Below are 27,130 nucleotides of genomic sequence, written 5' to 3' on the forward strand. Positions count from 1 at the left end.
CAAAACATATTTATTAAATTGTTCGATATCTACCTAAATATTTATTTTATTTAAATTTATCATACTATGAGGAGTGTCTAAAATTAATATTGTGCTATTTGGATAATTGACTTAGATTAGGTCGTTAGAAAGCTTTCATTGTTTACGATTTTGCTTTTTTGCAAGTCTAAATAAAAAATTAAAAATATTTTTATTAATTTTTTGTGAATTCCTTTTATAATATATAACTTAATTGCACCAATATAGGACAGAAAAAAATGTAGCTCTAATACTGTAAAACCGCTTCAAAGCCGTAAGCTACGATTTCGCCTTTCAGCGTCACAATCTTTTGCTAAATAATTAAAAAACTTTAAAGCAAGTGAAGGTTAAAGTTGCAATTTGTAATTCACAAAAAAGATAGTAAAAATATAATAAATTAATAAAATCCAGAAGAGTCTGGAAGAAAATTAAATAACCAAATATTCCCATGCCAAAACACACAACGCAAACCTGAAACAATCGCAATAAACGTGTTGCAGTTAAAGAAACGTTTACAAAATGAACCTGATTTACAAAATGAGCTTATTTTATAAATTTGAATTATGATTAGAAAGGATCACATTATTATTTTATAGGATCACTCAATCGTAAAGTAGGAATGGTATTTTTGTAAACTGTCTGATTCAATATTTACTTTGTCGATACTATTCTGCGCGTGTATAAGCTGAACGAAACATTTTGGATTTATATCTATTGATTCAGAAGGAACAGTGTATTCAGATGTACAACTTTCTTGAGATACAGTTCTGTAGCTTACTGATGTCTTAGTAATGTCTTTAATCCTGATAACTTCTGTATTTAGCTCATGATATCCTGAACCATTATTTCTAACATCTGAAATGTTTAGATGTAACTGCTGATAATTATCTGTGTTTAGTTCTTCAGGATTGATGTAAATGTCTTTATCACCAAATTGAACAACCTAATTCAAAAAAAAAAAAATCGACCTTATTCATAAAAACTCAATTAATAGACAAAAAATTATACAAATAGTTGATTTTTATTACAAAATATCATTGATTTGTATACTTTATTATAATAAATTGAATGTATTATATATATTTTTACGATGCGTTTGATTTTTTGTAATAAACCTAGTTGTTTTCAGTCTGTTTGAAGCAAATGCTATTATTTTTCATAATATAAAGAAAAAAAAACAAAATTATTAAAATTTCTGCAAATTAACAAGACAAATGGACTTAAGTCTTGAAAGGATCTTAAATATGGAAAATTCTTCAAATTAAATATTTCAAGCCGACATTTTATGCAACTATTTAGTTACTTTATATTTTTATTATGTTAATTAACACTAATAATAAAATTTACTACACTAATAACAAAATGCACTAAATGTGGATTTGTATAAACTTCAAATGCAGACTAAACCATAAAATTCTTAGTTTTTGACATTTCTTGTCCAGGTGAAGAAAGATATTATTAATTTATTTACCTTAATTAGAAGCTTAAAACACTATAGCAAAAAACATTTTTAAAGTATTTAATTTCAAAAAAAAAGAGGTTTTTGTCGGGTCTTCATCGCATGGTCTGCATTTGTCGGGACTTCATCGCATGGTCTGCAAAATGAAGAGTAAAAATATATCCAGTTAATTAACTTGACATTATTTTGAAAATATTCAATAAGAGATAGAATCATAACAACTAACAAACTTCAGCAAATACTTTACAAATAAGTTACAGAAGTGTTACAAGAAAAAAAAGCATTAATTTGATAAAGTCTAGCAATTTTATAACGTCTATTTGTGTACTCTCTAAATTACTTGAAGCTTACTCTGCACAATTAGTGCAGAACCAGTATCATCCTTTTCAATCATTCGATAGCCTGCCTCTTTATGACTTTGGTATATTTTTTGTTGTTGGTTTAGCTAAATTGAATCTTTAGATTTTAGGTAGAAACTATTATGCTGTTTTGGAATGTACCCTTTGTTGCATAGGGAATGGAGACGTCTTTTGGAGCAAGATATTTTTGCCTTTGTAGGTACAAATCAGCTGCTGGCTTTAAGCAGCCAGTGCTTTTTGCTTGAAAAATGCAACTTCTATATTCTTCTTCATAAACACACTTAAAGTAAAGAATATCAGGATTTTCAGTCAAAAGCTGCAATAACGTTAAAGATTTTTATTGTAAATTTTACGTTAAAATTTTTTATTATTTTTATATTTTATTAAAATGTTTTATTCTTCTTCTCTTCTTTTATATAAGTTTAAGAAAATTTTTTGTCACTGACATTTCTTTTTATAACCTTCGTTTTTCTTTTTTATTTTGTTTGGGACTTTATTTGTCTATTTTGCTTGTGATATTTATCACACAAGTTCCACACTGATCTTGAGTTTTTAGAATTTCAAGCAAAATCTGTTTAAAAACTCTCGGATAAAATCTTGCATCCCTAAATGACAAGGTTTTTTTCGCTAAAGTACTTTATAAAGAGTCTACGCATTCTTTAATTGAAAGCTCCTGAGGAAGAAACTGTGATTTATCTGCGCATCTCACTAAGTTGATGACTCTTTCTGCTTTAGGGTTGTATTACAGAGTCAAGAGAACCAAATCTGTCAAGTTCTCACCAACGTGATATCGTATATACACTCCAAGAACCACATATAAATATTTTACTCCTAAATGGTAAGTATGTTGTTTCTGGAAACAAAATTAACTTTGTACACTCTAAGCATAATTGAATATGTCCAAAAAAACATACATTATTCTGAAAAACATATATTATTGTGATGAAATAATTGTTAAGCAAAGTGAATCATAACATTCTAAATAATGCTCAGAATGTTATAACCTATTATGTTTAATAATTATTTATACTTATGTTATACCTGGTATATTTAGTAGATTTATAGTTTATAGTTATTATAATTATATTTATAGTTGTTATAACTTATTATGTTTAATAATTATTTATGCTTATGTTATACCTAGTATATTTAGTTGATTTATAGTTATTATAATTATATTTATAGTTGTTATAACTTATTATGTTTAATAATTATTTATGCTTATGTTATACCTAGTATATTTAGTTGATTTATAGTTATTATAATTATATTTATAGTTGTTATAACTTATCATGTTTAATAATTATTTATACTGTTATGTTATACCTTTTTTTTTTTTTCTAAAACATCTTCGCTTCCAACAAGGCTGCAGGCACTAATTAAAGTTGGAAGTTACTGAAGGAAAAAAGATGAAGATTGTAGATTTAAAGGATTGCAAATTATATGAATCAGGAAAGCAAGATGAAGGAAGCGAATTCCAAAGAGCTAATGTTCGAGGAAAGAAACTAGACGAATAAGCTTTTTTGGAGCATTTAGGAACAGCCACACAAAAAGGATGATACTTAATTGAATGATGAGTAACACGAGAATGAATTTTAGTAGATGGTACAAGAGACTAGCTTTTCTACAAATACTATAATGGGCTTGCTCTTTAGAGCAGTGCCCATTATAGTATTTGTAGAAAAGAGAAAGAGAAGCAACATTACGACGATGTGACAATGGTTGGAGGTTGGCTGCAAGAGCAGGTCCAACTATGTTTACAATGCGTTTTTGCACCTTGTCTAAAAGAGAAAGGGCATCATTAAAAGAACCGCCCCAGATATGGCAACAGTATTCCATACAAGGCCGGATTTGAGATTTATAGAGATAGAGAATAGAATCCGAAGTAAGAAAGTGACGAGCTCGATAAAGTGATGCAACCTTAGCAGATGCTAGTTTTGCAACTGATTTGATATATGGTTTCCAAGAAAGACTGGAAGTAAGAGATATAACATAAGTATAAATAATTATTAAACAAAACCTGGTATATTTAGTTGATTTATAGTTTATAGTTATTATAATTATATTTATAGTTGTTATAACTTATTATGTTTAATAAATATTTATGCTTATGTTATACCTGAAATATTTAGTTGATTTATAGTTTATAGTCATTATAATTATATTTATAGTTGTTATAACTTATTATGTTTAATAATTATTTATACTTATGTTATACCTGGTATATTTAGTTGATTTATAGTTTATAGTACAGTCATAATAGTTTTGAAGAGGTTTTTTAAACATTAAATCATTTAAAGTGTTTTTTTCTAATAAATTATAAAGTAAGAAATATTTCTAATAAGATTTTCAAGACGGCATCATTATCAAGACAGCGTATACCATAACGTATAACGTGTCATATACGATATGAATATAAGAGTCTTGCTTGAGTCTTAATGGACCTTTCAAATAAATAACTTAATGATCATAAAACAAAAAAAAGAATAAGTCAAATGTAAAAATTGGTAAAAATAATAGACAAGACAAAAGCGTCAAGTTCATTTATATATGTACAAGTTTATATGGAAATAATTTTTGAACGCTAAGAGATTATTCTATGAAACTTGAAATTTATCGATGAATATTGTTTTTATTGAGATTAATAAAAAAAATATATTTTTGTTTCTTTCATGTTTGGAGTAGGGGGGAGACAAAAATTAGAGGGCTTTTTTTTTCCCAAACTTCAATCAGCGTAACTTTTTGTAAAGCCCATGAAGAGAATGTATTTCTTGGAAAAATAAAACATGAGATTTTGACAAAAGCAAAAGCCACTGATCTATCTCTGAAAACATTGGCAGCTTTTTTTTAATGTTATAAAAGAAAACTTAAGATCTTAATGCATCCTTAATTTAGATAAAATTGGTTTACGGACAGATCCTACTGCTGGAAAAAACTTTGTTCAGAAAACAAAACAGCCTATTATCTTGCTCCACCATGCGGTAAATCAATGTATACTGTCCTGTTGGACAAGTATAAATTGATTTACCAAATGAAGGAAAACTATATATTTAAAAAGAAAATTTTCCATCAGGTTTTATTTTCTGTTAAAAATTGATTTTTAAATAAATAAAAACTTCTCCTACCCATAAGAGATTGCTTATTAACTTATTAGACTTTTTACTTTACTTGCCTAATTTTTTTATTTAACTTACTTAATTTTTTTACTTTATTTAATTACTTATTAGACTTTTATGGGTGTGTGATATAAAGAGATTATATTTTATGGTACTATTATTGTACAATATATAAGATATAGACCTTTACACAAATAAACGTCCGCATATCAAATTTTTAAAGTATACTAAAATTTTAGAATTAAAAGTAAAATATTTTGAATATGTAGTCAAAAATTTAACTGAAGATTTCAAAATTTCAGTGAAGTTTACTTATCTATGAACTTTTATCTATTAACTTTGTATACAGGAAAAACGTTACATGAATAATATTTCTTTTTAATTTAAAACCATTTCTTTCTTTTCCATCAAATCAAAGTTACTCCTGTTACAAAGAAATAATTTAGCACCTTTTCATAAAGAGCATTTAATAATTTCAGCAGCTTTTTAACTTCCTCTGGCTTAAATTACGAGTATGAATGATATGAGACAGTAACATTAAAACCATCTAAACCGTTTTTTCACTTTATCAAATTGTGCTAAGGAAAAACTTCATTTTTATTTTTTGGAAAATAAAAAACTCAATGCCAGAAACAGTTAATCTTCTACATTCAATATTTCGATTGCAGCAGTTAAAGGCAGCACAATGTTTTACAGAAGATATTCTTATGCATATTTTTTATTAGAAGCCATTTGATTTGTTTATCAACGGTATAACCTAAGTCTTGTTTTGAGTTTTTCAGAAGTTTATTTATGAAAAGGTCTATATATAGCATGACTTTAAATTATATTATATCATTTAAAATACAAGCTAAATAATGTAATATATTGTAAGTATCAAAGTAAAGTAACAACCTTGGCTGAATCTTTTGCTTGTGTATTCCTGTTACTTTTCAAAAATAATTTAGATAAGTCTCCTAAAACTGGCTTTCCTTTCTAAACAAAAGTTGAAAAAAATAAAAAATTTTGTCAAAAAATAATAACCATTTTTAATAATTATTAAATAGGTTCAGTAATAAGTGATAGAAACAAGAAAAATACCTTAATTCTTTTATAAACTCTAAAATAAAATAAAAATATCTAAGAAAATAATTAAAAAAAAAAGGCTTTATAATCAAAATACACAAAATATTCTAAAATTTATATTTGCTTATAAATGACAAATAAAATTTCTATTTCTCAGAACACCTTAAGGTTTGTACCATAAGGTACAAAATAAGCATATTTAGATGGTTATAAGCGTTATAAATATTTTTAAAAATTTTGAAGAATTTCATAAAAATCATAAGTTTCAAAAAAATGCCAAAATATTTATTTTGAATGTAAAAAATGTCAAAATATTTATTTTGAATGTAAAAAATGCCAAAATATTTATTTTGAAATGTAAAAATATTTAGTTTGTTGAATCAAAAAGTTATTTTCAAAAAGCTTTTCTTAATTTTTAACTTCAATTTCTTTTACATTCTAGCTATGGCTTTGAAATTCTTCTTGAAACTTTCAAAAAGCTTAACTTTTGGTGGTCTGTTCGGAACCCGGTAGCATTAAATCCATCGGATCCTGGTAGCCTTATCTTTTGTGATTAGCTGGAATGTCTACATTCAGTCAGAATGAATGAATGGATAATTTTTTTTCAAATACAATTGGAGATCAACTGTTTGCAGTAATTGCATTTGAAACTTGTGCAATAACGCCTAATCCTAATTTCTATTCATCAAATAAGTTTATTTCTGGACAAGACTTTATTTAGCTTAAACCGTCAGTGATTTAAAAACACAAAATTTCAAAAGAAGTTCAGCATATGATACACATACTTCAATCTTTAGAAAACATATGATCAATATTAAAATCATCACCATTGCAACTGGAGTAAAAAACTGGAGACAAGTTAGCTTTATATTTGAAAAACCAAAAAAACTTTTTTGTCAAATAAATAATAAAATACAAGATTAGTTTTTTTAAAAGAAAAATAATATATATAAAAAAAAAAAATACATTTAGTTCAATTTAAAAATATAACTAATTAACTAAATTAATTTAAGAAAATAATTTAAATAAAATTATAGAACTTGTAAATGCCATTAACTTTTGTTAATGTTTTGTAAAGTTTAGCAAACTTAAACTTCACGTTTTAAGTTTTTAAGACATCTTTTTTATATTAGATAAATTTACCTCCCCAAAGCTCCTGTGGGGGTCACTACAGTCAACAAGGCTGCTTATGATTTTTTAAATATTTAATAATATTTTTATTTGCAACTCTCTCATCCCAAAACACTGAAACAGTGTCTACTACTTCATTTTAAATCAAATTTAGAATTGATTTATTATAACAACCATGTTGCTATGTCAGGGTGTTAGCTAGCTCAATGGCACCGTATCTACTACAGTATTATTTTAAACATACTCACCATGTTAGTATGTGTAAAATAATTGATTTAGATATTCTTAGTCATAATAATATAAATGATTACTATATATCTATTTTCTGAAATAATTTATTTTGTCTTGCTTTTAAGCTCTGTGAAGACCATCATTTCACCTCTCTTGCATGGTTCAGATTTTTTCTCAGATAATCTCACCTAAAGACAAAGCTAAATTACTTGCTAAGAACTTTTCATCAACCTCGTCACTTGATTCCTCGAATCACATCCGACATAACATAGCCGACAAACCATTGATCCATTGCTTGACATTTGTATCTTTATCTAAAGTGATTTCCAGCTTAGACTCTTCTAAAGCTTGTGGTCTGGACAACATACCTGTTTAGGTCTAACAGAAGGGGTCTCCGGAGTTGTCATCTATACTTTTAAAACTATTTAATAAGTGCTTAAAAGAGTCTTGTTTTCCAGCCTACTGGAAAGAGACATCTGTTATTCCTATTTTCAAAAATTCTGGAGAGCAATCCCACTCATCTAACAACTGTCCCATTAGTCTTCTTTCTATCATAAGCAAGGTTTTTGAGTCTTTAATTAACAAACACTAAATCTCTCGCATTAAATCTAGTAACTTACTTTCTGATCTGATGGATTTCGATCTTCTAGATCTACTTATGATTTGTTAATGGTAATATCCGATAGGTTTTACCCTGCATTACAAGATGTGGAGAAGCTAGGGCTATTGCTCTCAACATTTCTAAAACCTTTGATAAAGTTTGGCATGCTGCTCTTCTCCATAGACTCCCTTCTTAAGGTATATCAGGTAACATCTTTAAGATTATTGAATCCTTCTTTACCAATAATAGTTTAAAAGTTGTCCTTGATAGACAGCACTCTTCTTCATTTCCTGTAACTTCAGGGTTTACTCAAGGTTCTATCTTTGGCCCTATACTTTTTTTTAATTAACATTAACAATCTCCCAGAAATTCTCACATCTAAGGTGGCATTGTTTGCTGATGATACTACCATTTATTCTTGTGTTGATAAGAAGCCAGCACACTCAGATGCTTAGAGTGGGCATTTGAGCTTGAAAAGGATCTCACTTTTGCTACAGCATCAATTATTTTCAGCTAATCGTTATTGCAAAAATCTAAATCTTCCTATATTTATGAACGGTATTGTACTCAATGAGTCATTTGCCCTTTGTTTTTTAGGATTGACTCTTAACGGGTGATGCGGAAGTTATCGGACAAATCCTAATTTTATTATTTGAGCATAATAATTAGTTTTTGTGGTTTTATGCGTAGGCATAAACGTTCTATAAAATATAAACTTTATTATTTGAAACACAATTATTTAAAATGAGGTTAAATGCAGCTGAACAAGAATCTTTTCGAAAGCGACTAAAAATGTTTTTTGTAAATAAACCTTATATAAAAAAATAAAAATAAAATTGTAAATCATTTTGAAAAGGAAGGATTTGCTCGAAGTACAATATATGATAACCTAAAAAGACTTAAAACTGTTCAATCGTTTTCTGATAGAAAGCACCTTGGTCGTCCGACATCCTGGACTAGAGAAAAGAAAGCCGAATTAACGAGACTTGTCAACAATCGAAAAAAGAACAGTCAGAGAAAAATAGGTATTAAATTCGGTGTAAATCAATCGACAATTGGTCGTCAGTTAAAAAAAAATGAATATTAAATATAGAAAACGTGAAAAGACTCCAAAATACACTATAGAACAACAAATAAAGGCAAAGAAAAGAAGCAGGAAACTAGTTAACCAACTCTATAACACAAAATCACTTCTAGTCATCGATGACGAAAAATACTTTTGTTTTGCAGGGGACAACATGCCTGGAAATTCTAGATACTACACAAACAACAAAAAGACATGCCCAGAAAGTGTTCGTTTTAAAGGAAAAGAGAAATGTCCGAGCCATTGTTTCGCACTTCCAAGGCTGTAGCAATCAATTCATCAATCTATATTAATGAATGTTTAGAAAAACGACTTCTTCCATTTATTCACAAGTATCATGGAGACTTTAAGTATTTATTTTGGCCAGATTTAGCAAGTTCTCATTATTCTAAAGATTCTCTAAATTGGATGGACCAATATGTCTATTACGTTGATAAAGAATCCAATCCCCCAAATGTGCCTCAAGCACGACCATTTGAAAATTTTTGGGGACATTTGGCACAGAAGGTTTACGAGAGAGATTGGCAAGCTTCAACAGAGCAAGTTTTGATTGATTGCATTAAACTAAAACTACAAGAAATTGATTTAAACTTTTTACAGTCGCATATGAAAGGCGTCAGAGCAAAATTGAGATTTTTTTATATAAAAAATAATATATAGTATAGAATACTGTTGCCATATCTGGAGCGGATCTACCAATGATGCCTTTCTCTTTTAGACAAGGTGCAAAAACGCATTGTAAACATAGTTAGACCTATTTTTGCAGCCAACCTCCAACCATTATCATATCACCGTAATGTTGTTTCTCTTTCTCTATTCTACAAATACTATAATGGGCACTGCTCTATAGAGCTAAGTTTACTTGGGCCATCTACTAAAAATCATTCTTGTGTTACTCGTCATTCAATTAGGCCTGATCTTTTTTCTATGACTGTTCCTAAGTGCTCCAAAAACTCTTATTCATCTAGTTTTTTTTCCTCGAACATCAGTTATTTGGAATTCCCATCCTTTGTCTTGCTTTCCTGATTCATATAATTTGCAATCTTTTACGTCATCTGTTAGTCATTATCTTGCTTCTTAAACTTTATCTTTTTTCTTCCAGTAACTTCCGACTCTGATAGTGATTGCTTGCAGCCTTGTTGGAAGTGAAGATATTTAATAAAAAAAAAAATTGATTTGCTTTTAATACAATAAAACCAACTATAAGCACAGTTCTCAATAATAATAAGTTTATAAGCACAGTTCTCAGTAATAATAAGTTTATAAGCACAGTTCTCAATAATAATAAGTTTATAAGCACAGTTCTCAATAATAATAAGTTTATAAGCACAGTTCTCAGTAATAATAAGTTTATAGGCACAGTTCTCAATAATAATAAGTTTATAAGCACAGTTCTCAATAATAATAAGTTTATAAGCACAGTTCTCAACAATAATAAGTTTATAAGCACAGTTCTCAGTAATAATAAGTTTATAAGCACAGAGAGAGTCTCTTTGAAACCCCGGTAATAATAAGCGCGATTCTGAGAAGAAATTTATTACTACCACTACATAAATTATGATTACACAAAAGCAATGTTTTTTCTGTAGCTTATACCTCCTATCATTTATTATTTATTCATTTTAAATATTGATATATCTTTGCATATGAATGTTTGTTTTAAAGTAATTTAAATTTTTGTATTTAATGAAGATTTTTGGTTACTTATGTGTCCTGTTTTGTTTTAGGTATACTTTAACAATAAAATTACAGTTGACTATGATTTGTGTATAAGCTTTTTCTTAAAATAAACCCATGTTTATTCTGAACATCTGATCATACTTATCTTCCGTTATATAAAAAAAATTTTTAAATAAAAATGTTTCATATTTCTCAGTGGGCTTTTATTGCTCGGTCTAGTTCAAGCGCCACAGATCACTTGCATTAAATATAACAAAAATAAAGTTTGTCTAATATCAATAAAGGATGAACAGTACAGAGTTTGGATAGAACAGTTTTCTATTTCTTTTTTTTTTTAATTATTTTCTGAGAAACATATTTAAACAGATAAAATTTTTTCTATTTCTTCTAAATGCCTGAAGCCTTGCCCTTAAAACTCCCAGACATTTTAATTGAAAAACAACATACATTTTGTTACAATGTACATTTTGTGTCAAATTCTAAGGCATATTACTTGATGAGCAAATAAGTAATAGTTAGCAAGTATTAATTGCGGTAGTGGTGTGGTGGTAGAGCGCTCGCTTCATAAGTGAGAGGCTCCAAGTTTGATCCCCACCATATCCCTGGTAGTACCGCGCTCAACTTGTTTTTCCGCACAGCACCTTGTTCATCAAGATTCGTGTTTCAGAGTTAAAGAGTTGAGAGAGGGTTATACCACAAATAAGTAGCCTCCTCGTCTGTAGTGGCCTTCTCAGCCTTGAGGAGGTAAATTGACAAAAAAAAAAAATAATTGATGGCACCATACTGAAAGAAAAGACACTAATGTTCACAGAAGCATTATGAGAGTTGGATTTTAAAGCATATGATTATTAGTTTCATAATTGAAAAGAAAGGTTAGTTAAATTTTTTTAAGTCTTGTTTAATTTAATTATAAACAGATATACCAGCATTGAGTTTTTCAAATGTTTGATTAAAATTCAATTATTCTATTCCTATTTTTAGGAACAGCATCAGCTTTAAAACAATCTCAAATGAAAGTGCCGCTATGGCGAATGATATGACTGTTTCATGGAATGAAACTACACTTCCAACATTGGTTTCAAATTACAAACTTGAAAACATCTTTAATGCCAATGAGTTTAGACTATTTTACCAGTGTCTACCAAACAAAACATACCATTTATCACAAGAAAAATGTCAGACTAACAGGCATAGCACCAGGGAGTGTTGTCAAGCCGGTTAATCTGACATTTTTCTTGGTATTCTGAATTACCTAAGTTTGTTATTGGAACATATTTCAAGTTGCACATAATCAGCTAAAAAGTTGGATGACCAGAGCCATTTTTACAGAATGGGTAAAGAAGCTTGACTCATCTTTTTGTGCTCAAGACAGGAAAGTAGCACTCCTGGTGGTTAATTATTCTGGCCATTCACACATTAAAGGGCTAAGCAAAATCAACCTGATATTTCTTCCCCCTAACTATTAAGCCTAATATGAAGTCTTGAAGCTCATCATCACAAAATTTGTATATCAAGGCTGTCAATAATAACGAACCCCTATTGAAAATTTTTATACTTCAAGCAATGAAAAATCTTGTTTCTTCAAGGGTGCATAGGAGACTGTCATCAATTGCGTTTATAAACCTCGTATCAGCAAACAATTAAGAGTATTTCAGAATCTGACAATGACATCCTTATAAATTTTTGACAGAAGAACTTGACCGATTGCGAGATTTAGATCATAGTGCTGTCCAAAAAGACCTCTCAGTGGAATCTTACATTGGTTTAGATTGCGATGTAGTAACCACGGGTCACATGCTACTGATGCTGAAATTATTGCTCAGACTTTAGACCCTAATTTTGAAAGCAACAATGATGAAGTTAAAGACAATGTTGACAAAGATATGGGTGTTGAAACCCCGCCATGCCCATCTAATTTTCAATTAAAAAATGCTTTTGAAACTCTTTAAATTGCTGAAGCAATATCAAATAACAGATTTTTTCCAAAAATTATAGTTTTTGTTGTTAATGATTTTTGTCAGAAAAATATCTTTTTTTTTTTATGAAAGTCAGACAATTTTACTTATTTTCAACCTCATTCTTGATATCTCAAACTCTCGATATCTTGAACTTTTTTCCCAGTCCCCTTAGTGTTCGAGATATTGAGAGTTGACTGTATTAAAAATGAAACAACCACAAATCAAAATAGTCTGGAATTTTAGTGGTGATCAAATTTTTAAAAATAGTGACTACTTATTTAAATCTTTTCTAATATTTAAGATTTTTTTATAAACCAAATACAACAGTCAATTTATTTATTTATTTCAATTCACCTCCTCAAGGCCATGAAGGCCACTACAGCCAAGGAGGCTACTTTTAGTTGTTGTTACAACCCTCTCTTAACTCTATAACTTCAAACCACGCACATTGACAAACAAGGCCGCTGCGCGGAGAAACAAGTTGAGATTAAACTAAATGTTTGTAACTCTCTAGCCCATATACAAAATGAAAGACAGAGGTCAAAAACACACAAAAAACTAATTTAAACAACTTATTTTATAATAAAAATAAGAAAACCTAATAACATATATATTAATATATATTTATTATCATAATTTTTATTATCAATTAATTCATGTCTTATTTAAAACATTTAATTTTTTTAAAGGAAATAAAATCGGAATTGGATGTTTTGTACAATGCACAAATAGCTTTTGTATAATTTTTAATTAGTTGATTATAAAATTACCACACATTTTTTAATTGGTTGATTATAAGATTACCCCACATATTTTTTAATTGGTTGATTATAAGATTACCACACATATTTTTTGGACCTTTAGTAATTATTATTTTAATTTTGTTTTTATTTATAATACTTGGATTAACTGGTGATGAAATAAACAATAAATTAAATTAAGTAAGTCTTGATTGTTATTATTTTTGCAGTCGTAAATTTGATTTGTTTTTTCAAAAGTTTATTCCAATATAATAGTTTGACCTTTTCATTTTAAATGAGAATGATAAATCTGAGAATTTGAAGACCAAAAATATTTTCAGATATTACATTTTGCAATCACTTAATTTGACCCCCTGGACAGATTATTTTTATGATTGTAATAATTATTTTTTAATTGTTAACCTATAATTATAACCTATCCTTATGGATCCTTAAAGGGAGAAAAACAAAAAACATTTAAAATCTTTTACTGATAACAGCAGCATGTTTCGCATTTCTGACAAATGTAGAAATTATACTGATTGATTAAATGATACTGATTAAATGTAAAAAAATAAGAAAAAAATAATAACTGGAATAATTTATGCTTTTATTTTTGTTTCTTTAGGGTGGTTGTTATTTTCAGCAATGAAACTAGATAAGACAAAGCAAAAAAAAACAATTTTTTTTTGTGTGAATGACCATAATTCGAATCCTGCCACTATCTATTTTTTAAATTATTTTTCTTTTAAATACTAGTTGTAGATTTTTGAATGATACACATCTCTTCACATTCAGATTTCTTATACCATTTGAGCCTTTAATTGTATTTTTTAAGCAAGGCACGCACATATATATACATTATTTTTTTATCAGTTTTTAAGTTTCAATTAGGCCATGCCATCTACACATTTTTCACATACCCATAATTGATTCATATTAACTTTCTATTCATATCCGTTTTTAATCTCCAATCTTTCTCCAGTATTTTGTAGTTTTAGATACCGGTTTTTTTTTTTTAAGATTTGGCTCTGTGTCAAATGTTAAAAAGGAACAGGTATCCCGCCCCTCCCTTTTAGTCTAATATGTTATTGGCAAAATATACGTAAACAATTAATAGTATTTATTATTAATAATTGCATAACAATTATTAATAATTATTATCAAGAATGGTTCACCAATAACATAGTTGAACAAAAAGGAGGGGCGGGTAGAACTAAGTGCACAGAATCAATTGTTAAAAAGGAACAGGTATCCAAAATTACAAAGCACTAAAAGATTGCAAACCACAAACCACAGACATTCTGTATACGAAGTAAACACCTTATCTAAATAAGCTAAACTAAAAAAACAAAACATACTATACAAATTATTTAAATTAATTTTTTCATAATTTTTTTTTATTTTAATTTATTTTAATTTCCTATTTTGTTAGTTTTACTTTCTTTGTTTTTGAAACTTAGTTTTCCGTAACGCCTAATATAACAAAACTTGCAAACAGTCGTGACAAAGTTGTCTAAAATAAAATACTCATGCGGGGACATGCAAGACAAAAATTTCCTGGGAAGGCTTGATATACATACATATATATAACACATTTTCTTTTAAATAAAACAAAACATATTAAACCTCATACAAATGATAAAGCAACATATCATTAAGATTAAAAACACTCCAATGTTTATTCCAATAATCAGCGATTGATTACTGTTGCAATCATTTTTGTCTGATTTTATATCTGCTTTATGAAATGGCTGTTTAGTTGTGTCTAAGATTTCTAATGGCAATATCAGGGTTGTGGAGAAATTTGGTGTATATTTTGACAATTCAGAAAAATCTGTTGAAAAACTACCAAAATGCAACTGTTTCCAATAGTTTTCCAATAGTGTATATGGAGGTTTATCTAAAACATATTGTAAAATTTAAATATTAAAAAGAATACTTTACATAATTAAAATGTGATGAATTAAACTGTTTTTAAACAAATTAGTGATATTAAAAAATCTCTAGGTACTTTTTTATTAGTAATAATATTTTGTCCTCTATAAATATTTTTTAATAAACAAACAATTATTCCATTAAATAGTTTTTATTCAACATAACTAGTATAGAGTTTAACGATAAATGATAGTTTTATTCTATTAGCTTATTTGAACTCTTATTATTTGAACTTTTTGTTTTGTTTTTAACATTAACAAAAAATGAATCATTAACATTAATTAGAATAGATGACATAGCATATACTAGATTATTATTTATATATTTAACATTTATAAGCATATACTAGATTATTAGAATAGATGACATAGCAAAATACTAGAAAATTAAATATCAAATAAATTTAACCATTAAATTTCTATAATTCTAACTTTTTAGAATTTCTATTATTAAATAGAAAGAATAAAAGTAGACATAATTATAGAAATGCTGCAGATTGTAATAATTAACATAATTACTGCAGATTGTGGTCAGGAAATCCTTCAAAGTTCTATTTTTCTGTATTTCTCCGGTACAAGAGTTAAAATGAGGAATCCCAGGAAACTGTTTTTTCCAATCCTGATGGAAACAGTAAGTTTGTAAAACTGTTAGTCTTTTTTATTTGTGAACTATCTTTTATCAAAATTGAGAATAATTGGTAATGATGAAAATTTAACAAAATCTGTAATATGTTTCATCTCTAAAAGCAGTTGAAGGAAATAGTGTAAAACCAGAAACATCATCTGATTTAGCAATAGCAATTGCCACTATTTCAAAAACCACACAATTTATGAGCCATTCAAGGTCACACAAGTCAAGAGTCATACAAGTCATGAGTAACAGAAGTCATGAGTCATTCAATTCAAGAACAACAAAAGTCACGTCACACAAGTCATGAGCTCACAATAAAGAGCAAATATCTTTCAAATATCTTTAAAAAGTATTTCAAATATCTTAAAAAACTGCTTGTATCTCAAATTAGTTTTCCCCAATTATCCCCAAGTGTAGAAGATGTTCATATTGGCATCATTATGAATAAATCATAATGACGCCAATATAACTTTAAACAACAAAGCTCAAAATTTCTTATTTGCAGCACACAATTTTATGAAAACTTTAAAAATAAAGGTTTATTATAACTCATTTATTATAATTTTTATTATTTTTATAATTTAATAAATATAAAAATTAATTAAAAATAATAATTTATAACAAAGTAAAAACTAGTAACAAAATAAAAACTATTTTAAAAAAGAATAAAAAAGGAATAAAAAGTCAATATAATAAAACAATGAATATTTGATAATATTTATATATAAAGTAATGAACAAACATTCCTAGAATATTTTATAAAAATTATAAATTTTACTTTTTTAAATATAAAAAGTCAATATGATAAATTCCATAAGCAAATTATCCAAATATTATTAAAGTCTATCTATAAATATTACATGGCAAGACATGCCTTCTTAACTGATGTCTGATGCACTTTTTGACTTAGTTTTTTTCCAAATACTGAATTCCATTCTAAAGAACATTTGCCAAATGCCTAAAAAGATTTTTTAATGATAAACCAAAATCATAATATGTGTCCATTGTAGAGAGAATGTTTAAGAAGTTTTCTCTGCATCATGCTCAGTGTTTTTTTCACAAAGCAACAAACCAATTCATACTAGCTGTTAAGTACACTCAAAAGGAACTGTTATCTTCTTATGTTATCTCCTTATGTTATCTCCTTGAAACCTCTTCAAGGAAGTTGTTAGCTTCAATTGTTAGTATAGGTTCATTCTCAATATAAAAGAGTTCACAATCACATTTTTTTTAGCCACCCTGCAATATAGGCAGCAGAGCTCTATTCAATTCAAGTTTTATTCATCAGTTTGATGAATAAATTTAAGTTTTATTCATAAAACTGATGAATAAAACTTTAATTGTATGACGCTTTTTATCAGATTGTTGTACTTTTATTGATTCTAAAAAATGTCATAGCAAGTCAAGCTAATCAGTTTTTAAAAATAGAGAAAACACCACCGATTTTGAATTACTGATCGTAATTCAAAACCATGATTATCACTTATATTTCTCTTTCATTATTATATTTTTATAATTACTTACATTTTTATAATTCCCTTTTACAATTCCCAACTCTAAATTTCTTCGCCTAATAAAAGTAAGCGATTTTTATAAAATACTACTGCAACATTGAAGAACTCTTCAACTTTGATAGTAAAAATAACCTTCATTAGCTAATTCACAGAAAATTGACTTAGCGCATCATACAGTCATACAGTAGTCTTTGGAATTTGCATATGATAATGATACCATAAAATATATGGCTTATAAGAAGTATTTTTAAAGTATAGAGTTTGATAAAACTAAGATAAAAAAAATTATTATGATTATGCATCACTTTTTTAGACCACATAAAGACTTTCTTAGACCACATAAAGACTTTCTTAGACCACACAGAGACTTTCTTAGACCACATAAAGACATTTTTTCAGTAGTGTCAAATATCGACAAAAGTGCTTTTTACAAAGTTCATCAGGATCCATATTTTCATCCATATTTTTAAAATCTGGAAAATATTTTCCTTAAACTAGCTGGAAAATATTTACTTCCTTTATGAGGCTGCTTACATTTACTTCCTTTATGAGGCTGCTTACATTTACTTCCTTTATGAGGCTGCTTACATTTACTTCCTTTATGAGGCTGCTTACATTTACTTCCTTTATGAGGCTGCTTACATTTACTTCCTTTATGAGGCTGCTCACATTTAGAGTATCTATAAAACTAAAAACTAATTGAAATGTAAAACACATTCAAATAACACATAGCAACAGTACAAATAACACATTGCAACAATGTTAGAAGCAAAATTGCAAAAAAAACGAAAAACAAATAAATAATAAAACTCAATAAAAAACTGACTGTAAATTGACTTACATATCCCGGATATTTTTACTTACATATCCCCGATATTTTTACTTACATATGCTGGATATTTTTAGTTACATATGCTAGATTTTTTTGGTTATATATGCTGGATATTTTTACTTACATATGCCGGATATTTTTAACAAAATGTCTTGTTTTCCATTAAAACTGAATGAAAGCCTAAGAATTCTTCCAGTTAGTTGAGATACATTCTTTTTCACAGTAACCTTAAAAAAGAAAATTATATTACTGGCTAAAATAATTACTTTATTTCTTAAAATTAAAAAATGCCTTAAATCAAACAAAGATAAAGCATAATAAGTACAACATACTTGTTACTTATAACAAGTAAAAAATTATAAAATAAAATTGATTTTTCTTCAACATAAATACTAAAATATAGAAATAGTATTCAAAATTTTGCAGTGTATTAAACTTGTAAGCAAACTTAGGAGTAGTTTAAATGATAACACTATTGATAGGGCAACTCCATGTCAAATAACCCATGTCATGTCACCATACATCTCAGATTTTGCTGATTTTTATACAGTTAAAAGTGCTTAGTAAAATAAAAATTCCTTGAAAATTTTTAACCTCTGGCTCCAAAAAGACTCTGAAATATGATTTTTTAATACCATTTTACTTTTAGTATATATTGGCCAGACTCCTCTTGTCCCCTAAGAATTGCAACAATTATTTGGAGGTTTTAAGTTGCATAACTTCAAAAATATTTGATCTTTTTACTTAAAAATTTGTACCTGGCTATTTCCAGGGGTGGCAAACCAATCAAATGATCAGAAATGGAAAAAAATTTTAAGTGCATATATTTATTAATTTAAATAAATTTAGGCAATTTTTTATATATTTGATTTTTATGCTCAAGAAACCCATGTTCTTTCAAAAAATATAAAGATTTTGATCTGCAAGTATTTGGATTTCCATATATGGATAACAGGGCATGGTCCCTACTTTTTTGTACTGAAATATTGCGATTGATTTTTTACTACCTTCCAGACATGCTGGAGCTCTGAAAATTTTGGCATTTCTGTAGTGCCAATTAATGTGCATGTTATAATTGTTTTCAGGGCACCAAGACCATAGGGATGGGAAGGGGAACTGGGGCAAGTGCAAGGAAGCAACCAGGGTTGAAACTTGACTGGGGCCAGGTTTGATAAAATATAGCCAAGGCCGGGGCCAGGTTTGTGACTGGGGCTGCATAAATATCTATACATCCTAAAGTATATTTTTTTAATTCATATATGTATATATGCATCAACATGATCATCATAATCATCACCAGGCTTTAGCCTTCCTTGTTTATGCTGCTCCTCTAAACCATCTAGAGCATTTTCTTTCCTTAATATATATAATTAATCATTGCCATCATCATCATTATGAACATTATTATCATCATCATCATCATCATCATCATCATCATCATCATCATCATCATCATCATCATCATCATCATCATCATCATCATCATCATCATCATCATCATCATCATCATCATCATCATCATCATCATCATCATCATCATCATAATCATCAGACTTTAGTCTTCCTTACTTGTGCTGTTTCTCTAATATAAACAATCTAGAGCATTTTTTTTTATTAATTAAAGCTCATTCACACAATATGTAAGGCACTCTCTTCAAGTTTTCTTACTTTTACATTAACCATTTAATCCTGGAGCTGCTACCTTTCTAAATGCTGATACCTAAATCACTTTAATCCTCTCTAACAAAAGTTGTTCAACATAACATTTTTTTCTTATAACTCTTACCCATCTTCATGTTTTTCTTTTATATACAACCTACAACATTTTAAGTCTTCAGTTAACCATTTCCTTTTTTAACCCAATCCCCTATTTTAATGTAACTAATAACTTTACAGTGGTTGCTTGCAATCTTGTTGGAAGTAAATAAGAGTTTAAAAATATATTTATATATTTATGCCATTATTTAATAAATAGTAAATGTAAGTATAAAATTATAATATATAAAGTATTATAAATTCTTTTCTAGCTCCAGCTATTAACCTCTGCTAAATTTTGCAGGGGCCGGATTTGCAAAAAATCTCATGTTTAGCCAAGGTTGGGGCCCCGGTCACTTCCTAGCAAGTGCCCCACTTTTTTCTAGTGGAATCTTGCGATTTTTCACAACCTTCTAGACAAACTGGAGCTCTGAACTGAAACTTTCAGCATTTGTGTAGTCCTGATGACTGTGTGCTAACATGGCCCGGGCACTGGGGCTATGCCCTGCCTATTTACTTAAATTTTTTTTTTGCATTTTCAATAATGTAAAGCATCAACGGTCAAAGTATACATACCTATCAGGGATGCGGAGTCCCAAAAAGGACTCCGGATCTGAAAGTCACAAAAAGATTACTTTATCCTAGTTTTTGGTATCCAGGTGCTCTAAAAATATAAATAAGTTTATGGACTACTAATAGGAAAAAAATTAAGACTTTTAGGTTAGAGGAACAATCGTTTTTTGAGCCCTGAGTCCTTAGGTATAATGGCGGCAAGATCTATGGGACTCCGGGCTTACAAACAATAAGTTTCAAGTCATTAAATCTCATGAATTTTTTTTATTATAGCACATAATAAGTCAACGAACATGTTTAGAGCTTCTGGACACTACAAACTTGTAAAAGTAGAGATATAAAGCCGGAGTCCTTTTGGGATACCGCATCCCTGATACCTATACATACTAAGTATACACTAACCTGCTCTAAATGACCAGAAAAGTTTGTTAAAAGAACCGTGGGGGTGCAAAATTGTTACCATAACATCTTGCTCAATATTGTCGATTTCATTTATCATACAAATCCAAAAAAAAATGTATCATATTTACACAGAATAAATTAAACAAATTTCAATGTATTGATGTTAATATGCTCAGTAGGCTGAATACTTTGAATACCAGAAAAAGAAAACAAGCCTGTTATATTAAAATCTTTACTTGTTCATTTAAAGCTAACAGTATTTATAGATTCTGGGTTAAATTGATGATAGCTCCAAGTTCCAGGTATTGCTCTACTTAGCTAAAAACATTTTTGGTGGTGCACAATTCTGTCAGTCTTTCTTTTTCAATCTTAAAAAAAATAATCCCTTTAATATTATTTGTACAGTAGTCAATAGGGATGGCACTTTTACTTATTTTGATGTAAAAATGCGAATTACTTTTAAGCGTAAATTACTTTACATAACTCATATATAAAAATATATAATTTACATTTAAAGTAATTTGTTTTTTTTTACATAAACTATATAACATGTAAAACTTAATTACTCATTCTAAGTTTTTTAAATGAGTGACTGTTACTTGAAAAAGCGATTTACTTTTGCAAGTAAAAGTACTTTGCATTTTTATTTTTATTTGTAAATTTAACTTACTTTTAATAGTAAGTTGTGCAAAGTAAATTACTTTAAAAAGTAATTTTGTTTATAATTATGTATAAAATTGACATACTTTATATATGTAAAAAAAGTTATTTATGAAGTAAATTCACGTAAATATAATATTTAAAAAACATAACACTTACTTTACAAAGTAAAATAAAACTACACCATAACAAAAAATTACTTTTACCTGTAAAAGTAACTAATTAGCAAAATCAGTTTAAATAAAAGTAATTTGAAAAAAATTGTTATTTCCAATTACAAAAAAAAGTAAGTAAAATGTAAGTTATATTATTTACTTTCTCAAAAAACAGTCATTTCATGTTGATTTAAATTTTGAGGTAGCATATTCAAATCCATTGCCTATTTGAGGGTACTTTTGCGTAATACTTCAGGTAATACTCTGATGTATGCGGGTAGTGTTTGTGGTGGGGCATCAAAAAAAGGATTTTTTTTTCATGTAGATCATAAAGGGTAGTTCTATTATAATTAGGGGTAAATATAGTCAACATGTGAGTATACCAGTAGTGTAGATTTGAGCTCCCTGCCGCATGAGTGCAAATAGTGGCTGCTAAATAATTAATGATTTTTTATTTCTTTTTTTTGTTGAGCAGAAATAGGTTAGTGGGCATAATGAAACTTTATAACTTTATAACTTTTTAGAAAGAAAGATTTTTTGCAAAAAAGCTTTGAAAAGGCATTTTTATTTATTTATTTGTTTTTGTATTAACTTTTTTGGCAGGAGAAAATAGGTTAGTGGCTCTGATAAAAGTTTACCATAAAGGAGCTGGGCATATTTCTTTTTGCTTTTCTTATTCAGCGTGTTCGTTGTCAGGGCCTGTGTTATAATTTTTAGTAAAGTTATCATGATATAGTTACTATTTGTAATGTTTTTTTATTCACATTATTAGTAATATTATTATTTTTATTATATTATTAATGCAATTATTAATATTATCTTTATTTATTAGTGCTTTATTTTCCTTTCTTTCTTTTTTTTTATTTTTAATTTTTTAATTTTTAACTTCTTTTTTTCCTCTTTATTTTATTTTAAATTTTTTCTGTTTTATTTATAGTTTTTTTTTGCTTTTTTCAAGTGTCACTCCATTGACTAGTTTTTAACTATATGAGTGACACCTAACCTTATTCATGTGAGTTTATAAAATATTATTGTAAATTTTCATATTTTATGGTTAAATAAATGGATTAACTTAAATGGATTAACTTAATTACTTTTTGAAGTAATCTACTTTTACATAACTTACTTTTGAAAGTAAAAAAACTTACATTATAAAGTAAAAGTTGTTTTAAAAAAAATTAATTACTTATACAGAAATGTAAATTTACATTAAACGTATAAAATTACTTATGTAACTTACTTCTTGATAAAAATTAACTTAATCATGTCAGTAAAAAAAAAAGTAAGTAAAAGAGTCATCCCTAGTGGTCAAACATTTTATTACAATTTAATATCTGGTCATTTATGGGCCTTTGTAGACTTGCGTTTGCAGTTAATCATTTTATAGTGCCACCAATACCATCACATGTTGAATTACTATGACTCATAGCAAAAATGTCCACTCTGCATCAATGTCAAAATTATCTTTATGGAAACATATTAAAAAAGTTTTTGTGGTTTCTATACTGTGCGGCACAATCACCTAGAAAATAAAGAATCTTTATAATATTAGAATGATTTTTTTTTAAATAATCAACTATTTGTGTCTAAACTTCACAAACAAAACCAATGTCATGCTCATTATCTTTTGATATGAAACAAAACCATTTTTCTTTAAGCTGGTTGTTTTTGTTTAACAAATAGAGGACAATGAGGTGGAACATGTATTGACTATGACACCAATGGTAACTTTAAATTTTATCTTGAATCACAAATGTGTAGTTTTCTGCAAAATCACCTATGACAATACAGCAGTCTTTTGCCAACTTTATCTTTTGTTGCCTTAGGTATCTTGCTTGATATTTTGCAAAAGAAGAATGAGCTGTTAAATTGTTGATAACATCAATTTGTATTCTTCAATTGTTGTTGTCTGATAGATCAATGTTGTTCTGTCTGTTTTCTTTTCAATTCAAAAAGTTTTAAGTTAAACAATGTAAAATTCTGTTGAAACCATTATTTTAAATGGATGAGTGTTTTTAATCCATATACTTGCAAATCAAAAATCTTTTAAACATGTACTTTCTTAAAACATTCTAAGAAAGATCATTGAATAAAGATTGATCAAAAACCGAATGGAACAAACATAAACCAAAAAATTTTTTTGAAAACAATTTTTTTCAAAGTTATTTACTATATATTATTTTATTAAAAATGTAAAAAAAATTTTTTTGAGAAAATATTTAAACACACATTCATCAGGACTACACAAATACTCAAATTTTCAGAGCTCCAGTTTGTCTGGAAAATAGTGAAAAATCTAACACAAGATTCCACTACAAAAAAAAGGGGAATAAGCCCCTTCCCCCCCCCCCCCTTAATGTCTTAAGGCCCTGAAAACAATTTTAACATACACTTTCATCGGCACTACAGAAATGCCAAAATTTTCAGAGCTCTAACTAGTCTGAAAGGTAGGGAAAATTCAATTGCAATACTCTGCTACAAAAAAGTGGAGAATGTGCCCCGTTATCCATATATGAAAATCTATATACTTGCAGATCAAAACCTTTATATCTTTTGAAAAATCGATTAATATATAATGATTATTATTAATTTTTTGATATCATCAAGGCTACATGGGTTTCTTGAGCATCAAAATCAGGTATGTAAAAAATTGCCTAAATTTATTTAAATTGATAAATACAGGTACTTAAAAATAATTTCTTAAATTCTGATTATTTCTTAAGATTCACCACCCCAAAAAAATTGCCAGGTACAAATTTTTAAGTAAAAAGATTAAACATTTTTGAAATTATGTCACTTGAAACCAAAACTATTAAATTGTTACTACAAAAATATTAAAAGTGTATAAAATAGTATTTATTTGTTTTTATATGAAAATTAGATCTGGATTTGGATCCTAATTATTTTTCCAGATCCATTATGCCCTAGTTGCTATTAGCCAATTTGAGAATGTAAATAATATTTTGATAGTTGATTGCAGTAAATAATTTTTTATTGGAGTTAAAATTCACAAGCCATAGCACACTTAAACTGCAACTCACAAACTATATGACCTTTAAATACAGACACATTATGTAAAGGGCAACAACCCAAGCTTGTTCCACATGCTTACACTTAATAATCAAATTTTTGTTGGATGTGTATTTCAAGCACACACACCTTTTACACACATCTTTTAGTAAGTCCATAAAAAATTTTTTTTATGACTTATGTGAAAGGAGTATTAATGAAAACCATACCCTAATTCTGATTTAGCTGGGGATAAATTTTATTATCAACATAGTAATGTTTAGAGGCAGGTAAGATAAAATTTTACTTCAAGTGTAATAGTGTTTGCATTTGGCACAAATAATGTTGAGAAATTTAGTTTAATTTCAACATAGTTTTTGCAATTTCAACATAGTCTTTATCATAGAGACAGTAAATTAGAAAGTAAAATACTTGAAAAATTTTAAGTTTATGTTTTTAAAGTAATTTACTGTCAAAGTGTTTTGACAGTAACAGAGTTTTTTTTTTTTTTTTCATAACACACAAAAATATAAAAACAACATCAACAACAACTTAAAGCTTTCTAAAGCAAACTTATCAAAAGCATTTGAAATATTTACCAAAATTTGTGTCTGAGTAAAATTGATTGATGCATCTGAAATCAAGATCCAAGTGCTATTTTCAAACAATGATAGGTTTACTTCTTGTCTTAGAATATTACTCTGTATACTATATATTTCGTCGTAATACACATATTCTGTATCAGATATTGATTTTAAGAAGAAGACTTTCTTATAATCGTTTTCAAGTTCTAGCTCTAAGAGTAATTATTATAGTAAATGTTTTGCAATCAAACATCATTCAAAAAATGACCGAAAATTGAAATAAACGATCCAAATAACATAAATAAATAAGTCAAAAAACTTACCCGAATATAAGTCGCCTGCATTATAGCATTTACGCTTTCCATAAATCCTGAAATAAGTCGAATAATTGGGTAAGCATTTACACTGATTTGCGGCCCAAACTGAGTTTTTAATTAGTTTGCATGCTTCTTTGTTTATGTTATAAAAAATGTCACCAAAATCAAAGCGTTCCACCTCAAAGGATGCAACATATACCAATATATTAAAATATACTAGTTTCATGACTATAACACATTGTATTATTATTTTTATCATCAGTTATTTTTATCCAAAAAGTTTCGCCTCTACGAGCTTTGATAAATAAACTTTTTTCTAAGCACCACTACCAAGTGCTACATGCAATAAGTTTATAAGAGTAAACGACTGATTAATTAGGCTTTTTGTCAAGCGGAATGCAATTACATTTATAAACAATTACATTTTTGTTATTTAACAACTTGCGGTGTAAAACCTTAAATACTTTTAGCTACCTCGGGATAACTTACATTATACGTTGTTTACCTTACCAAAGGTCGAGCAAAAAGTGTATTCACTTTTGTTTGATGTCTGACTTTCTTTTTTTTTCTTTTTAGCTAAATAACATATTATAAAGGTATAATGTATTTAATAAAGTACTTTATTTAAATAATATATAAGTGTCATTAAACAGTTTTTTAAAAAAGCAATTTAATATATTAAATCTTCATCTACTTTAAAACAATTGTTATTTAATAATCAATTTTAATGTCTTTGGGTAAACTAACTTTTATATTGTTAATGTTAATAATTGTTAAGATGTTTCAAAATTAAAAACCAAAAAAGCGAAGATGACGTTAAAAGTACTTCGTAACATCATTAATACCATTAAGAAAGTAAGTATTAAAGTTCAATGTACCAAAAATCGATTGACAGTAAGAAAAGTAAAACCACAGTTTAACATGAAAGTGGACGAGCTTTATCAGTTGAAACTGAAAAGTTGTCGATTCACTTAATTCAATCTTTAACTGATTAAGATTATGGTTTCACACAAGCTGATATAATATCTATTTAAAAAATACAAAACAAAAGTACTTATTCATAAATGGGAAATTTTCATTAAAGCAAGGACGTAAAGTAAGAGTAATCTATAACGTATATCTATAACGTAAATAATCTTATTTTACGAATAAAGTAATGGTATGATATGCGGCCGTGGCGCAGTAGGTAGAGCGCTTGCTTTATAAGCAGGAGATCCCGGTTCGAAAAGAGCTCTGGATAAATTTTCGCGTCACCGTAAGGAAGGAGGCGTGAACTTTCTGGTTAAATGCACTTCCGCGGTGCTCTGTGACAAAACCGT

At 28.0% G+C, this 27,130-nt stretch overlaps 1 protein-coding gene across 1 annotated transcript; it reads right to left on the reverse strand.

Annotated features, from left to right (window-relative positions):
- Positions 1–359: 359 nt before the first annotated feature.
- On the reverse strand, positions 360–26,166 carry LOC124817563 (uncharacterized). Its single transcript, XM_065803765.1, has 7 exons — positions 25,818–26,166; positions 25,510–25,706; positions 18,481–18,583; positions 15,072–15,345; positions 6,033–6,051; positions 5,847–5,927; positions 360–961 (listed from the first exon to the last, which is right to left on the reverse strand). The coding sequence occupies exons 1-7, from the start codon at positions 26,068–26,070 to the stop codon at positions 617–619; spliced, it is 1,272 nt and encodes a 423-aa protein (XP_065659837.1). The 5' UTR covers positions 26,071–26,166; the 3' UTR covers positions 360–616.
- Positions 26,167–27,130: the final 964 nt, after the last annotated feature.

This window comes from Hydra vulgaris, chromosome 08 (assembly GCF_038396675.1).
Source record: "Hydra vulgaris chromosome 08, alternate assembly HydraT2T_AEP".
Lineage (NCBI taxonomy): Eukaryota > Metazoa > Cnidaria > Hydrozoa > Anthoathecata > Hydridae > Hydra > Hydra vulgaris.

Coding starts and splice junctions, on each gene's coding strand:
- LOC124817563 (XM_065803765.1), bottom strand. CDS start 26,070: ATGATAAAAATAATAATACAATGTGTTATAGTCATGAAACTAGTATAT. Junction 25,707..25,817: donor TGCAGGCGACTTATATTCGG/GTAAGTTTTTTG, acceptor AATTACTCTTAG/AGCTAGAACTTGAAAACGAT. Junction 18,584..25,509: donor TTACTCAGACACAAATTTTG/GTAAATATTTCA, acceptor TTCTTTTTTAAG/GTTACTGTGAAAAAGAATGT.